At 36.6% G+C, this 17,302-nt stretch overlaps 1 protein-coding gene across 1 annotated transcript; it reads right to left on the bottom strand.

Moving 5' to 3' along the window:
* Positions 1 to 550: 550 nt before the first annotated feature.
* ELF5 (E74 like ETS transcription factor 5) lies at positions 551 to 16,356 on the bottom strand. The gene is made up of 6 exons (XM_025174503.2): positions 14,470 to 16,356; positions 10,091 to 10,324; positions 9,312 to 9,362; positions 6,591 to 6,659; positions 3,203 to 3,398; positions 551 to 2,303 (listed from the first exon to the last, which is right to left on the bottom strand). Exons 1-6 carry the CDS (start codon positions 14,594 to 14,596, stop codon positions 2,207 to 2,209), a joined length of 774 nt encoding a protein of 257 aa, XP_025030271.1. The 5' UTR covers positions 14,597 to 16,356; the 3' UTR covers positions 551 to 2,206.
* Positions 16,357 to 17,302: the final 946 nt, after the last annotated feature.

Here is a 17,302-nt window from a genome sequence, read left to right as displayed (position 1 = left end):
TTTATAGTTTAAATATAAACTCCATCCTGGACCTCACTCATAGATGTTAGGTTGTTTTGTAAATGTATTTTAACTGTCTTAAATTGTATTTTGTTTATTATCTATTATCTATTTTTCTGAGCAAAACAAGACTGAATTATAACAACAACATTGCTTTTATTTTCAATTTATGAAAAGAACTTGCATATTCTAAAGCCTTCCATTTTTTGTTAATATTCACAATTGCTATGAAATAAAATAATCAGACGATTATATCTATCAAACTTCATCTGAGGTAGAATATATGTAGTATAATACAAATACTTTGCTTTAAAAATAATTACACTATTATTCAAAGCCTCTAATATCAATATGAAAATTCTGAGCTAAGTAAATCTACTTAAAAGTATATCCTGCTAAGTTCAATAGGACTTGCTAAGAGTTCATAGAGCCACTTTCTTATTTTAGAAGACTACAGGATAATGTTTAGTGTTTTCCACAAAATAATATTTTATGACTTCTCTACTAGAGCACATGGTTTTGCTTTCAGAAAGGTATGTATTATTTAAATTATAGTCTGTGTGTACACAGGCAGTTAACTCTCACATTATTTATAGTTTCATTTATTCCAAATATTTTATGTTCCTCCTGTGCCAGGCTTGATATATTTCACTCCATCAAGCTTGAATGTTGAAATACAAGATGGAGTCAGTATCTCTATCTATCTATCATCCATCCATCCATCATCCATCCATCCATCCATCCATCGATATGCACACACACTATCCAATCAGCAATCGTTACATGAACAAATAAAAAAGACTTGTGCTAAATAATTTATAGTGTGAAGGAAGCGCCATTAATTAAAATATTAATAATAAAGATGGTTTAAATTACACTGCTGCAATCTTGTAGAAATCTAGTAATTCACAGTTAATTAACTAACCTTATTCCCAGGCAGAGAATCAGCAGTCTTGAGGATCCAACTTAAAACATTTATTCAACCATGTTCTTGATGTGGAACCTTGAATTAAGTGAGGGAATGTAAATCATAGCTAAAGTCTCTTCATGTTTTACAGATTGCAAAAGTGGCGTTCTGAACATGGTTTCCTCCTCACCAAGAAACGAACAAAAACTTCCTCACACGTTCTGAAGCAGTAATATTTGTTTCAGTTCCTTTGAAGCTACCTCATTTTAGCACATGTAAAAGGTGAATAGGAGCTACAAATCGTTGCCCAGCTGGAGTCACAACCAGCCTTTTCAGAGTGTTTCCCACATCTGTTTGGACTCAAGTGTAACCTTCATGCTCCACAAAATAAAATTTATATTCATACTATGGCAAGCACTGTTGTAAGTAATAGCATAACTGTACCAAACAGTGTTGCTGCATGCAAGATGAAACTTCTCTTGAATGCAGGAGGACAGGCAGGGGGAATTGCAGTCCTCCCATTGCTAGTGAATCAGATCCATGTACCATTTTCATTGGTTGTATTGACTGAGGCTGTTGGAAGTTCCAATTCAACTACATCTAGAAGACCACATATCCCTACCCAGGCTGATATGACATAGAAAAATGATTATCCTATATTGCCTATTGGAATGTGACGGTAGAAGTGGACCATCTTTTACCAATTGGAGAGCAGATCTTCTTTACATTTGAGTGGTTTTTAATACTATTTAAACACATCTTTTAAAAAAACACACATTGTTTTCCATTCAAGCAATAGGAAACTGCACCCCTGTTTCTTGGACTTCGCTACTAAGTATTAGAGACACAACTTCTACGGTTCTTTGGACCTGTAAAAAAGTATTACAGAGTTTCATACAGCCCTCATGGCAATGAGTTGCCCACCCATGGGCTATTATAAAGGTGATATTAAGAATATGCTATTCAAAATCCCATAAAACTCGAAATGGAAGTATAATGCTGGGAGTTGGGTTTGAGTTCTGATGACAACTCTCATCGGCTTTAAGAGCAATACAGTACCAGATTACTAGAAAGATTGAAACCATTTATGGATGTTTTTGTCATGCAGGTAATATGATAGACAAAAAGTGCAAAGGCAGTATGTTTCCTGATCCAGACAGTCTATTAATGGTTATTTTAGCCAGTTATTCAAAATATATATGGCCACCTCGATCTAGGAAAGCTGAGCAGAGTACTTCCATCTGTTGCGGACAACCTTCACATTGTTTCTTGGATGGTGAGTCCAAAGATATGAGTATCTCATGAGTTGCTTTCTTGCCATCCATGTGCATTTTTTCCAAATTTGTACACTAATCTCCTGTCAACTCGTTCCAAAATTCCAGTTTTATAATAATATCTGCAACAACAACATTGAAATGGGAATTAGAGGCCCCTGTACATTATATGTAAATGCCAATTATTAATATGATACATTTGGTTTTGGCAAAGCAGGGGCTTCCACACACACAGGCACAGGTCATACTTAATTGTCTCAGAGCTTAAAACTTCCCCAGATATCTTGGAATTCAATTCCCTTGGGCCATACATTTATTTTTCTAACATTTCTTTTTATTCTTCAGAGTAAAATTCTCAGGTCGTTGCTGAGCAAAATGGAAATGTAGGAGTATTAAATTTTATATGTGTGAGTTAGGCTGGCAAACACTCTAGTGATGAATATATAATTTTTTACTCATTTTCTCCAACCACATATCTGGTTGCAGCATTATCCCACCTCTAATCCCACGTGTTTGATTATCTTTGGAATCAGGTATGCTATATTAAATTGGGCAGTAATTTTTATTTTTATTTTTTAAATGTATATGCTGTCCCTCAAAACTAAGTTTACCCAAGCCAGCTCACAGTACATGAAAATGAAATAAAATTGTATTTGTTTTGCAACAAAAGCAAAACAAAATGAAACCAAAAAATCATGAAAATCAATGCCCACCATACCACGTTGAGCAGAGCTTTTCAGAGTTGGGTAGCTGCTGCTGAAGACCTGTCCCTCAATAACCACTCAGCTTAGGAGGACACTAAGAGCAGAGCCTCTGAAGATGACTTTAGGGTATGGTAGGAACATATGGGAAGAGATGTTCCTTTAGATACCATGAAGGGCTTTTTATAAGCTAATAAGGCACTTGAATTGGGTCTGGAAATGGCTGGAAGCCAAAGAAGATTGCATAAAAGTGTTGTAACATATTCAAAATGCCCATTTCCTACCAGCATTAGATATGTCTTCTTAAAGTATTAGCTTACCGGAGTGCTCTGCTTAGCTTTTCATAGGTCATTCTGTCATTTTTTTTCCTTTGTCCCCACATTTTTGCCAGAGCATCAGATTTGATAACACGAAAGATGCCTTGGTCTCTGTCTTCCCATTCAAGGATACCAGAGTTCTCCTCAGGGGACAGAAGAAGATCTCGTACAAATTCCCATAAGTGAGAACTCTGCAGACCTTCAGGAATGAAAATGAATAGATGATAAGTAATGTTTTTCTGTGGAAAATTATCAGGTTTTGGAAAATGCTATCTGGGTTGTAGAACAATGATGCATCTAAGAGGAATAGTATGCCTGACAGCATACCAGTAAGGCAGTCTAGCATTGGTTGCCACCAATGGTTATGCATAGTCAGGAAATAGAACTAGATGACACTGAGACCAAATTCCTTTGCTTTACAATATAACCAACTACGAAGGATACAAACCTTGAAAGAAAAAGCCACTGCATGTACAGTGGTACCTTGGGTCACGAACGCTTCTGTTCACAACCAATTCGAGTCACGAACAGCTCCGTTCGCAAAATTTTGCTTCCGTTCGCGAATGGTGGATCGGGTGACGAACAGGATCCGCGGCCATCTTCCCTCCCGTGACACGTGGTCGTGGCTTCCTGTAGGAAGGGGGATTCTCCCTCCAAGCAATAACCGCCTCCCCACCCGCCTTCCTGTTCTCCATGCCAGAAGTCGCCTCGAGCAAGGTTAGCATTCTCTCTCTTCGTACTGTATTTTGTTTCATATTTTTGTGGTTTTAAAAAAAACATACATATGGTTCAGAACGGATTAACCGTAATTACATTGAACCTTATGGGAAAATTTGATTCGGGTCGCGACCAATTCGGTTTGCAACCAGAGTCGCGGAACGAATTAAGTTCGTGAACCGAGGTACCGCTGTACAATGCTGTTTTCATCACTGTGTAACAGAACAATCTTAAGCAGGATCGGGGAGGCAATAAAGTAGTGAACCACGTGCCATTTTCTAAATCCTGTCAGCTCCCACTGGATGGATTTCATTTTTAATCATCTTCCTGCCATCCCAACTGAAACTGATAATGGGGAATTAAAGTGTCACCTCCTGACTGGCAAAACTGAAAGGTCCAATCTCTATGTCCCTAAAAGGAAAGACAGGGCTTTAGATGATAAGCTGCCTTGCCTTGAAAACAAGGTATCTTGTTCTGGAAGATGTCTTTGGTGGTAGATTTTATATCATGGAGTTTCTGCAGATAGTAGCACCATCCAATAATCCCTGTTTCAGAATATTCAGTTCCACCCCTTCTCAAATTGAGCATGATCAACTTTTCATTGTGATGTTTTGTGAGGTTCTTCTTCTCTCCTGAAGATCTTTTTCCTCCTAAGCTTGCTTGCTTCCCTCCCTCCCTCTCTCCCTCCCTCCCTCCTTTCCTGTTTTCTTTCCCCTTTCCTTTCCTTTCCTTTCCTTTCCTTTCCTTTCCTTTCCTTTCCTTTCCTTTCCTTTCCTTTCCTTTCCTTTCCTTTCCTTTCCTTCCCTTCCCTTCCCTTCCCTTCCCTTCCCTTCCCTTCCCTTCCCTTCCCTTCCCTTCCCTTCCCTTCCCTTCTTTTGCAGCCATTTGGGTTTCCCTTCTTGTTTCTCAGTCGCTTTTGGCTATATGTTACAGTTTAAGTAATCATATTCCCATAGCACAGAACCTAGGGTTCAGGCAGTTTTGGCATCTCTTCTGTAATAATTAGCATCTTCCTACATGGTATTAGAAGACAAACAATTGAAGAAATTAGATGAACTATGAGTATACTTGAATCACCTTTGCTGAGATCATACAGGTTGGGGTAGCAGGAAGCTAAGGATGATGTGGTAATTTGAGAAACAGATACTGTCCAACCTCTTTTTACTTTCCAGACTTGCTTAAAAGTCTGACCTGAAATGCAGAGTCATCACCGATGTTATAATGTGGTGGGGAATATTCTGACGTTAGACATGTTTGAAGCTAAATTGCAAAATTAATTTTAAAAATGGTGCATTTGAAGAGCAGCATAATCCACAAAGCTCAAGGCAGCATATATGATTCTACTTCTTCCCAGCCTTTACCCAGTTTTGTCTATTACAACCTGGTGGAGTAGATTAGGCCAAAAATCAAGCCCTGTTCAGGCATTTGGGTGAATCTGTGAAGAACTCAAAATGGAAGGAAAATGGGGCCATGGATACAGTTCTGCTCCTATTTCTCTGAGCTTCCACATGTTCACATGGGAGGTCTGAAGGAGTGCTGTAGATTCATTGGCTTGAACATAAGCACATTTGGAGGACCAAATGATTCAGGATCTAAATAAAGCAAGGCCCTGGGATGTTGTACCCATGTTCAAGAAAACAGAAGGGACTATTTTTACTAACAACTAAGTGGGTTTATATATGACATATGTCATGAGAGTTAGAAGCATAAAGGCTGCTAAGAGATAATGACATACAGTCTGAAACTCAGGATCAAATGGTAATCCCTTTTTTTTCACTTTTCAGTGTTCTCTTGCCAAAAATTTGGGATGGTTTTATTTTCTCACTTAAAAGTCTATAAATAATTAAGATCTAGACATCATGAGCAGTTTCTTCTGACCATTAGCAGAAAAAATGAAATAATAATTTTGTAACTATTTTGTAGCCTAGAATATTTTATCAGCTGACTTGGAAGATCAAGCAGCCAACATCTAAATCTCAGAGTCTATTACATGTCATAAGATATCTGTTGACCCATGGCCTCCACCTGTGGTTGGAAAAAAAAAAACCCTGGCCAAACCAGCTTGTCTATTGCAGAAAAATTTGGGAGCTGAAGCCTGTATTTCTGAAGGGTGCCCAGGTTAGGAAACTACCTTAGATATATCACAACAGAGTTTCTATTTTTTTAAACATGACTTCTTGGTAACAGTTTATTCGGTATATCTAGCTTTTTTTCTAGATTCAGCTATAGTCATAGGGAAAGTTTCATGTCTGTTACACCATTGTTACACATAAAAAAAGATTAATTAGAAAAGAGTGATTCTTCATTTACAACTTGGACAGTCAATGTTCATTATGCCTGTTTTTCATATTTCTTCTCCAATAACAAGCCAGCCAACTATATGTTCAACTGTGACTGCGTTAAAAACAGTTTTTATTTCTGTGTTTCTTCCCAAAAGAGATACTTAAGCCAACTAATAGAAATATTGTTTGCAATATATGTAATTTTTTGGCACTCTGTGCAGAGTAATGAGAGCTGGCTAGTATATAAATTAATGTAAATAGAAAAAAATCAGTAAACTAAAACCTTTTTTAAAGTAAAGGCTAACTTGCATATTTGGTTATATGGTATAAATATAGTAACATTTCTCTGACGCTTATATATAAAGATCTTTAGATGGCAGAGGTATACCTACTTGTTCTATTGTGACCTTGAAACTCTTGACTCTTGATGCCACCTGTTCTCAAACATGCCTTATCATTATCTGGAAAATATTTGTTTTTAAAAAACAAACATAAATAATTCTGAATTTATTTCAGTGTCTGGTGCTAGTGATATTTAAAGAAGTCTTCATGTTCTCTGAATAAAATTCTATGCAACACTAAATCAATATTGGTCTGAGGCTTATCTTAGAATTAAATCCCAATTTCAACACAAAAAAGAATGATTAACCAAAACTGGATAATTAGCTGAAATGGCAGCAGCAACCACTGAAAGTACTAGAAAGATCATCATTGGTCAAGTGTGAATGATCTAAAAGATGGTTACCAGAAAACACAGTGTGCCCTGATTACATCTCTAGATAAATAGTACTTCATGTTATAATATAGCCTCAGAACGATAGTCATGGAGCATAATCGTCTGGCAGAAAAACTATAATCAAGGAGCACAATAAATAGAGGCAAAGTTGCTTACTGGACAATGGCAACGTTGGCTAGTTAATCAGTGATCCTATTGCTGCTCAGTGGTCCCAGCTTAACACTGACAAGGCCTTGCTGTCCTTGAATTTCTTGGTCTTACAGCATGCGCATAGCCAACTGTTTGGTAAAGATACACATCTGACCTCTGGGAGACTTACACAACCTGAAACTATCAAAATGGACTTGTAATTACACTGAGTTTGGGGGTGAGTCAGACTTGCATGTTACCAAATCCATGCAAATCACATGCAAGAATTGTCCCATTTACTTATTGAATATCATTTCCTGTTGAAATAGGATGACAAAGAGGGCAAAGAAATATATAGACCTTCAAAAAGCAATAACAACAGAGTAAAATAACTCAAAAACATTTCAGTCAGCCAGAAGAATATTCTGTGGAGAATCCCTTCAAGAAAGATGTTTCCCAACAGCCTACCACCAGTTAACACTGCAATATCTTGTTCAATTTCACAAGGAGATATTTCTATAGCTTCTGAGATGGGGTTATAAAACTCTAGCTTTTTGTATCAAATGTCTTGCACAATTGATGCCAGCTGAAGTAGGGCCTTGATGGAGAACGAATATGGGAGAAAGATAAAGGGGAAACTAGTGCATATTTTAAAAAATGAAACAGGGAATAGGAAGGGGAAGGCGACAATTATTCAGATGACAGCTAATGGAAACAAGAAGAAGCAACTCTTTTAAATTTTACACTGGAATTTTTTCTTCCAATGTAAATTCCATGTTGGGAGGAACAATTTTCATTAGGATCATAGTGGAGGCTGAGAGGTTAAATTCCCACTTGCATAACGATGACCTGCTGCTGTTAACATTTAATTTGCAGTTTTTAAATGCAAAGTTGTATTCGATATAGTACCTAAGTTTGGCCAACAGGCTTTCATGTATATGGATCCCAAACCATATAAATGTTTCAGCCATAAAACATGTATTATAGTAGTCTAATATGGAAATTGCAATTAAAATCACAAAGTTCAAGGAGGATGGAACTTTGAATAGAATTAATTCTCAGAAAATTGAGAATTCTCACAGCCATCTGCTCATTGAAAAGCAAGGCAGAATTTAATATAAGAACAATACTGTGAACCTGTTTTTCTTGCATTTTGTTATACGCTGTCTATTAATCATTAGAAAAGTCAGTAATGCGTGTTGGCAGAAACTTGCTTAAGACAAATGATTATGTTATGGGGTTTCCAATTCAAATCATGTCTAATTTTTCTGATTTCAACTTTAGTCTGTTTATCTTAGTCCATTTGATCACAACTTCCAAACATTGCTTAGATTCAAACATGTCAGGCTTAGAATTTTAATTTATGAGATATAGATCTAATTTCTTTGGCACTGTGACAGCACTCAGCTTCAAAACTCCAGTTGTAGCTATTAAATGTAGATATTAAAAAGCATTGGCACGAATCATGAGTCCTGCCTGACACCATGGGCAAACTTTGCACCGTATCAGGCAAAAAGATATTTGTCTGAACACACCTGTCAACATCCTTTCTGATGTTTCAATTGTTATGGGGAATGGCACAGTCTGAAATACTGGAAGCTAATGAATCCAATCAGGTCATCAAGGAAATACTTCCCATTTCAGACTCCTGGTAGAAATCTTCTACAGCTATCGATTGTAAAATCAGATACAAGCCAAACTGAAAATGATCAAGGAGGAACACATCATTTAATCATGCTTGATGTTGCTCTACTCAAAACAAAACAAAAACCCTAAGGTTACATGGTTGATGGGAGGCTAAGTCTTATTTAGAGATGGTTTGTTTTTTATAAGAACCGTTGGGTCTCTACACTCTGCAATGACTCTGAATAGGAATTTTGCCAGCAAGAATGCAGAAGATGGATCACGATGCAATTATCATCTCCTCTGAAGGGAAACATTCTGCAATTGCACTAATTGTGACCATGGGTATCTGTGGGGCAAATTATGACATGCGTGTCATAACATCTCCACATAAATGCTGCAACTTATATAGCCATAGCATTTACATGGTGACCTCATTGGGCGTATGTTGCCCTTCTGATGCCATCATAATCTGTTATAGTATAAGACACCCATTTGTGACAGTTCTTGTGCACCCAGAACAAATGAGAGTAAACTACTACTACTACTGAGAGAACCTCGAGCCCTAGGTGAAATATATCATTTACTATAAGCATTTTATTACAAACTTTAGACGTTTCCTTACAGTCTTTTTCTGATGACTTTGTATCTTCATTGTCCTGAAAGAAGGAGATGCCTATAAAAACAAACAAGGATTCCAGTGTTGATGTATATAATAATAAATGTATTACTTAGAGTTTCTATATCTCTGCTGTATTTAAAAAACAAATTTCTGGTCTGAACAGATTTTTATGTGCTACAATTCGGCATTTCAATTCCTCTTTAAAAATGGTATGAAGCCACCAGCACTGAGGGACATCTGCAGATGTTCCAGCCTGTATTCATCCAATCACAGCTCTTGCTAGATATGAGATATGGGGTTCTGAGGAGGGACATGGCTCAAAGCCACATGAACTGGATGAACCACCCTCTCAGTCTGGATTAGTCCAAGGAGTGTCCATAGATGGGGCCAAAAGAATCAATATTAAATTTTTTAAACACCCCCTTCCCTCCATAGACGCTCCTGATTAGACCCATGAGTCAGAGTTTGCTCTTCTCTATATTTCTCCCTCATTTTAATCTCATCTTACTTTTGGGTGTCTTTTTTGGTTCTCATTTCTCTTTCACCTAGTCTTATATCTCTGAGTATAATCTGATTTTGCAAAGATTATTTTGATCTGATGAGTTTCTACATTGTTTCAATCTTAATTTTCTCTCACTTTTTTTCTTTGCATATGTGCACTAGATTGTGATTTAGCATCACATGACAGTCTCAATGGCTGCCAACTTAATACTATGCATAAGGCTAAGAGTTACATTTAGAAAGAAACAGTAATATTATGATTAAATCTTTGGCACACTGACCACGAGTCTTGATGTTTTGGAGAACGAAGTAGAGGTATTCACCACAAATTCCTGCAGCATTTAAAAATTCATCTTGGGTCATACAACATAGCTGGTGACCATTTATGTTGAAGTGGGAAAAGGAAATGCAGTTAGCATCCAGTTTGTATTGATCACAGCAAAACTGTAGCCACTCCCAGACGTTGTGTCTCGTCCAGTATTCTGGATGCATGGATGTCCAGGAAGAATCACAAGCTGTCATAATATCATGAGAAAAAGACCCTGTAGTTAAAGTTTGAACAGCTCAGTTGCTTAGTTTGAACTGACAGAGTTTTAGCAGATCAACTTCTGAAGCCACAGATGTCCACAAGGATGCAAGTGACAAAAGGTGCATTACAATACAATGTCAGGATGCAAAGCATGCCCCGTAATACTTGCATTAATATTGCAATACAAGAATGAAGGGATAAAGCTTGCATTGTAACTTCACATTGCTCATTTAATCATTGCACATTTAATTTAACTGCCATTATTGTAGTTAGGAATGGATGTCTATATCTGAAGCCATGCTACCAAATGCTGTTTAATGTCAGCTCAGGCTAACAATGCCACCTGTTACATTATTGTATGATTTGGTGACAGCACGCCACATTTATGAGATAGAAGGATGACTGTTCTTTAGCTGGGAATCTCTCTTTGGGTTGGCATCAAATGGAAGAGAAAGATTGTACAAAAAAGTATGAGATACAGAACTGGAGAGATGGGACAAGGTAGAAAGGAGTTAGCACTTGGACATGGATATTTTTCATATTTTCAGACTACTTGCCAGTACAATTTTCAATCTCTTGTGGTAATGAGTATCACATTCTTTAAGAAATTATTTACTAAATTTATACAGCTATGCCATAAGACAGATAGCTTACAAAAACAAAGAAGGTAAGCATGGAAAAGGGTTTTTTAAAAAGATGTTATAAAGTTTAGCAAATGGCCACTATACCTCTGAAAAAAATATTTGCATGAAATGTTGGGAGCAGTCAAAACAATTGCCTGAATTGTTGGATGTACAATTAAGGCAAGATGCTGGTTTCCATCACATCCTGCACATGAGCTTCTTTGAAAGCTCTGTTCAGATGACAATATTGCTCGTCTGCTTTCCTTCTTTCTCCTGACTTCCATGTTTTGATCAAAACTTCTGTTGAAAGACTAAGCACATTCCTGCTTCTTAAGTCATGAGCTATTTATCCAGTATCAGGGCTGGAGACAAAATAACAAACAAAATAATCTGTATTTGAATCTAGCCATGCAATCTTTATGCCCTTATGTAACAACATTTATTAACCTAGTAGTATTTACCTATAGAGACAAGAAAGTGTTTGTGTGTGTGTGTGTGTGTGTGTGAGAGAGAGAGAGAGAGAGAGGGAGGGAGGGAGGGAGGGAGGGAGGGAGAGAGAAAGAGCAATTTTTGTCAGGTCTAATTGAATCTCCTTGTTCTTTAGCTTCTAAACAGATAATTTTGGCAGTCAGGGGGATAAGAAAACCTCCATAACTCCATAAGAGTGCTTTTGCATTTTTCTTTCTTTCCTGGTGAATTTTTAAACCTGCCCTCTCCTCACAAGAATCTATACAATAATATATCATAGTAATGGGTTAAATCTAACCTTATATGGCTAGACTTTATTTGTACAGTGGAATGGAATTTCTTTTATTTTCCCTCCATTTACGCTTCTCTTGAATACACCCCAAATGTGTTATGAAAGCTTCTTCTCCATATGGGATGAAGTTCTAGAACATGGATGGAAAAACTTTTTGGGCTGGATGAGACACTGAAGTTGGCACAGCTGGGATTTCTGGATAGTTTTATTTTGTTTTGTTTGAGGGAGAGTGTTTGCTGCTGAAATCCAGTGGAAGTTCTGGGAGCTGTGAAAGGGCTATGGAGGCTGGTCACCCTTGAGTTACAAGGAAATAACGAGAAAGAATTCTGTTGCATTACTTTTCATCATCGGCATAGTGGTTTCAACTTTGAGTCTAATGGAATATGTCTATGCCCAAACTAAGGTTTTCAACAGAATCTGCTACACAGATATTAACAGCTGGATGATCATATTTCTAATGTATATTAATTTTAAGGAATGCTAGATGTTGCTGCCAAAACTAAGGACATGTCTCCTGTGATAAAGTTGAGATTGACCAGGAAAGAAGGATGGAGAAAACCCTCAAAAAGCATATGTCAATTATATTTTATATGAAAGTTGGTTGCTTCTTGTACCAGAAATTGGTTTGGACCTTTTTTTAAACTGCAATCCATAAACTATTTTATGGATCATCGTCCAAAGAACAATACTGGCCATATTTAAATTTTAGAAATACTGTTTTGTGTTTACTTGTTACTATGACAAATAACTATCTCTTTACAAGTTACTATGACACAAAATGATGTGCTATAAGCCCTTGATTTTTGATACAGTTCATGGGAATTTTAATGATTTGTAGGTTAACCAGATTAACTTATTTTATTTTTATTTTTTTTACAGAGATACCTTTTTCTTCCAAGCAGCCGGAAGCTGGTTCAAATACACAAGAGAAGCTTTAGCCTGGTCCAGCTACCTAGGATGAAGATGCATCCTGCTAATTATCACGCTATCAGTCAGGATTTCTGAAGGAACAACACGTTAGCTTCATCCTCTTTCTTCTTGCAAATAACGCAGTTATTTTATTTTCTGGCCACTACTGAAACAAGCAGCAAGAGAAACTTGTTTATTGTGGTTCCTCAACTTGTTGAGGTTCTGTCATCTTGACCTGGATAGTCCATTTATCCTGCATCCTTCAGCTCTTTTGAAGTCATGGAAACGATTAAAAGTATTTTGGGCCTAATGTGACTACAAGCATTGGGAGCATGAAAAAAATGTGGTTGCTTGAAATGGCTATTGTTGTTTTTTTTTTAAAGTTTTTTATTTTTTACAACAAACACAAACAAACAATAGCATAAAAAACATAAAAACAATGTTAACTGCATATAAAGAAAACTTGTATAAGATGTTTTACAGGTGGCATTTACCCCCAGCGAGGATTGCGAGAATGTATAAGAACAAGTCTGATAAATGTTGGAAGTGTCATCAGAAGCCCGGCACATATTACCATATGTGGAAATGGCTATTGTTTTTGAAGTGTTACATTTCTGATGTTGAGGGGATGGGTTTAATATGGGCCCACCTACTTTTCACATAACCATACACTGGCTCATCAACCAAAGGTAAAGTACAGCTATTAGCCAGAAAAAGGCCTTTCACCAAGTTTGCTACAACTCAGAAGGCCTCATACACAGTATAAGCATGTTATATATCAGCAGCCAATGTTGTGAGGCAGAAAAAGAAAGGAAGAGAAATGCAAAACCCAGACTGCATTGTGCTAGTTCTTTTTAGTGAATGAGAACATGGCAATAACTGGGCAGGTATGCAAAATACCTGGTTCTGTATTAATAGGCCTATCAAAATGATGGAAACCTTTATTTAGGAGATTTCCAGAAAAGACTGGTGAGATTTCACTCCAGGACTCATTCCACTTAGACTAATGTTTCTTTGGATACAGCTTGAAAGTGCTAGCTTTCTTTCCATTCCCTGGTGAAATTATTTAAACAACCAAGTTTCTTCTGGCTCAGGCATATTGATGATTCTGATTGAGTAAGAATGCTTATCTTGATCAAATCTACCAGGCCGCTTCTGTTACCTGGAGCAGCTAATTAAACCACTTAGTTTTTGAAGAGGTTATATTGTTTAGCCTTGGATTAGAACCATAATTCTTGACTTTTCCCTCCCTTTAATAAGCCAAAATCCTAAAACAGAGTTGAATTTAGGCATGCAATTCTTCTATATTGTTAACAAAGGAATAACCCAGAAATCCTGCTGTTGAGAAAAATCTAAATGTATCATTGACTAGGATTTTCACACTTGATTTTTTCTCTCTAGGATTCTGTGCACACTTGAAAAAAGATATCATTGTTTTAAGAGCTGCAGCTGCTTTAATGAATAGCAGAGTCTTCATTCAAAAGGCAGCTAAAGGAATTTCTTCTCTGTCCTTAGAGGAAGGAGTCAAGTCAGAGAAGTTGAAAAGCAGATCCCAACAAAGTTCTCTATTCCTGAATCAGCCTAAAACATTTTAAGTACACCCTGAGACTATCTTATATTCACAAATGGCAATGGAATTGTAAATGTGACAGATATTTAGTGGTAAACAAACAAACAAAAAAAGATTAGGGAGCAAGAATCTTATTCTGCAAAGAATCTGGAAACACCTTCAGGGAGTATCACATAGTGAAAATTATCTTTACTTGTTCTTTACTCAGACATTTGTGACTATGACAGTGTTCATTAATTTTTAAGTAAAAATATGAGATGTCTGCCCACCTGTCTGACGATCAAATAGTGAATACTGTTCATCCACTGTTCCAAATACTTCTGACCAAGACGTCAAGGAGTCACACATCACTGTGTTTGGCAGGAAGGTATTATGGCTAACGGAGTCCAGCATCATCCTAAAATATGATATGATTATTCATATCACCTGTTCACCATGAATTCTTTCTTTGAATTCCTACACGTATCACAATAACGATAGTGACAGAAACAGAAATTCCTTAGTATATTTATTACATTTAGTAATTATAGTGTAAGTAGTGCTGAGCAAAGAAGCCATGCGCTGACACATTCTTAATAAGATTGCTAGATACTTCATTGTTTCAATAGAAGAGAATATTATTATTATTTTTTATTATTATTATTATTTATTTGACTTGTCCCCGCCCATCTCCCCACAACGGGGGACTCTGGGCAGCTTACAACAAACTAAAATCAGAAATACAATTAAAAGTTATAAAAACCAGACATTACAAAAATAAAAAAACTAAAAAATCTAAGAATATAAGTAACTCAGGGTTGAACTGTGGAGTCCTTAGCTTAGAGAACACCAAGGACTCCACAATTTATTGTTTTTAACAATGAAAATGGGGGTTAAAGTTTTATAGATAATAAATACAAAATGTTGTGATGTGTACATCTAGAAAATATGGTTTATTTCAATGAGATAGATAGCAATAATATATTTTGTTTTGCATACACATATACATACCACAGATGTTACAGTAGCTGCAAAACTGCCTTTGGTCACATATTCAAATTTCTGGGATAGACAAATACTTAAATTTCAGGTGATCCCTGGAAAAACTATGTAAGTATTAAAATAGATTTAATGATTGTGGAAATTATTCACCACTGTGATCCTCATACACTGCCTAATGTATTTCTATGCAATACATTCATTTGTATTCCAGGTTTAGGCAAATCTTAAAGGTGGTTTATGTGTAGCTCTGCATAGAATAGCCAGTTGTTTCTGCACTGTGGCTGGGTGTGTGTGCATGTATCTAATATAATTTATTTTCAAACAGATTGAAAGAGGTCCAACTTTGTATAACATGTAGCATTCTACCTTTGCTTGAGAGCAGGATTAGTATTTTAACTGAACTATTAGTTTGTAAAAAGTTCTTGGAAAAATATGATATTGTTCACAGAAACCTTGTAATAATAAGCAACAGGAATCTATATAATACTTTAACTATAACAAATTTCAGCCATTCTAAATCCAAGCTTCTCTGGAAGCTTTTGGAGCCTGATATCATATATTATGCTGGGTTTCTTTGCCATTTATTTATCACATTTGTATGCCACCACAGTCACAAGACTAATAACAGCTCACATAGATAACTACAGGAAAACAAAAACAGCATAGAAATGTGTATTGTCGTTGTGAGCCACTGACAGTCTTGTAACTGCAGTGGCATACAAATATAATAAATAAATATTTTTCTCCCCCGTGTTAAACAATTTTTTTTTTGGCTGAAAAAGTAAATGATCCAAATAGTCAAATTTTCCTATTTCCTTTTTTAAAAAAGGGTAATCTTTCTTTTTTGGTATATTGGTGACCTTCCTGACTCCTGATTCTTCTAGTTTAGACATCGGGAACATTGCATTCCATCAGGTGATGTCATCTACACAACAAAATGAACAGTGTGGTAGAAGTTAAACAAATAAATAAACATGGGGATGCAAATCTTCTCCACTGAATATTCCATCTCAGTTTATAATTGCTGCTGAGGAATATAACAACTGTATGGGGAAATGTATTATCAAAGGCTTTCATGGCCAGAATACAATGGCTGATGTGGGTCTTCCGGGCTGTGTGGCCGTGTTCTGGAAGTTTTCGTTCCTAACGTTTTGCCAGCATCTGTGACCGGCATCTTCAGAGGACAGTAGCACAGACAGGAGCGGTTCTCTCTGCCCAGGATGATGCCGGTCACAGATGCTGGCAAAACATTAGGAACCAAAACTTCCAGAACACAGCCCATAGCTTGGAAGACCCACATCAGCCATTGTATGGGGAAACTTTGTATCCATCTTAAAAAGAGGCTTATCAAGTAATATTTGAAAAACTGGAAAAAAAATCCTCAGAGATGCCAACTTTCCATCTTCAAATGAAGACTATATGTTATGAATAGGTAATCCATTGCTTGGACTAGACATTTGTCAACTCTTTTTGTTGCCTTGATCAACCTGCAGAGGAGAGTTGATGGCACTGTAGAAACAATCCAAAATATGATTGCTGGCAACAAGAGAGGGAATTGTTTTCTCCTTAGCATTCCTGCTCAAGATGGCTCTGGATTTTCTCTGCTCTGATACAACTCCAAATGGTTTCTCATATAAAATGAGATGCTAAATTCACTTCATGAACATTTTTCTCTTTCAGATTAAATATTTAATTAAGTCTTAGCCTCAGTTTAATAATCATAATTGTTACCTTCCAACTGTTTGCAGGAATCCGAGTGTCTTTTCAAGGAGAGTTTATCAAGTGCTGCTTAGCAAAAAATGCTCAACAATGACATAAGCTATAATGTTATTCTCTGTAGAGCTGGCATGTTGTTGTAATTAAAAGATTAACACATCCTTGTATTCCAGCAATTAAGATAGTTTTGAAAAGATCACCTTATGCAGAAAACAGGCTGAACTAAAATTAATCCACAAAACCTGGCTAATCACTCCTGGCTAAATAGGACAAAGGTGACCCCATTTTCCTTCCCTTTTCACAAACTCTCTTCTTGTTGCTAGTATCTAATATTTAACTTACATTTTTAAGGTTTGCAGTCATCATAATGGAATTTTCACTGACCAAATTGTATGTGCCAGTGTG

This window comes from Python bivittatus, unplaced genomic scaffold, assembly GCF_059951505.1.
Source record: "Python bivittatus isolate LINGU-HERP-01145 unplaced genomic scaffold, Pbiv_v1 ctg000480_np1212, whole genome shotgun sequence".
In the NCBI taxonomy this organism is placed as follows: Eukaryota; Metazoa; Chordata; class Lepidosauria; order Squamata; family Pythonidae; genus Python; species Python bivittatus.
This window is presented reverse-complemented; position numbering and strand designations above follow the sequence as displayed.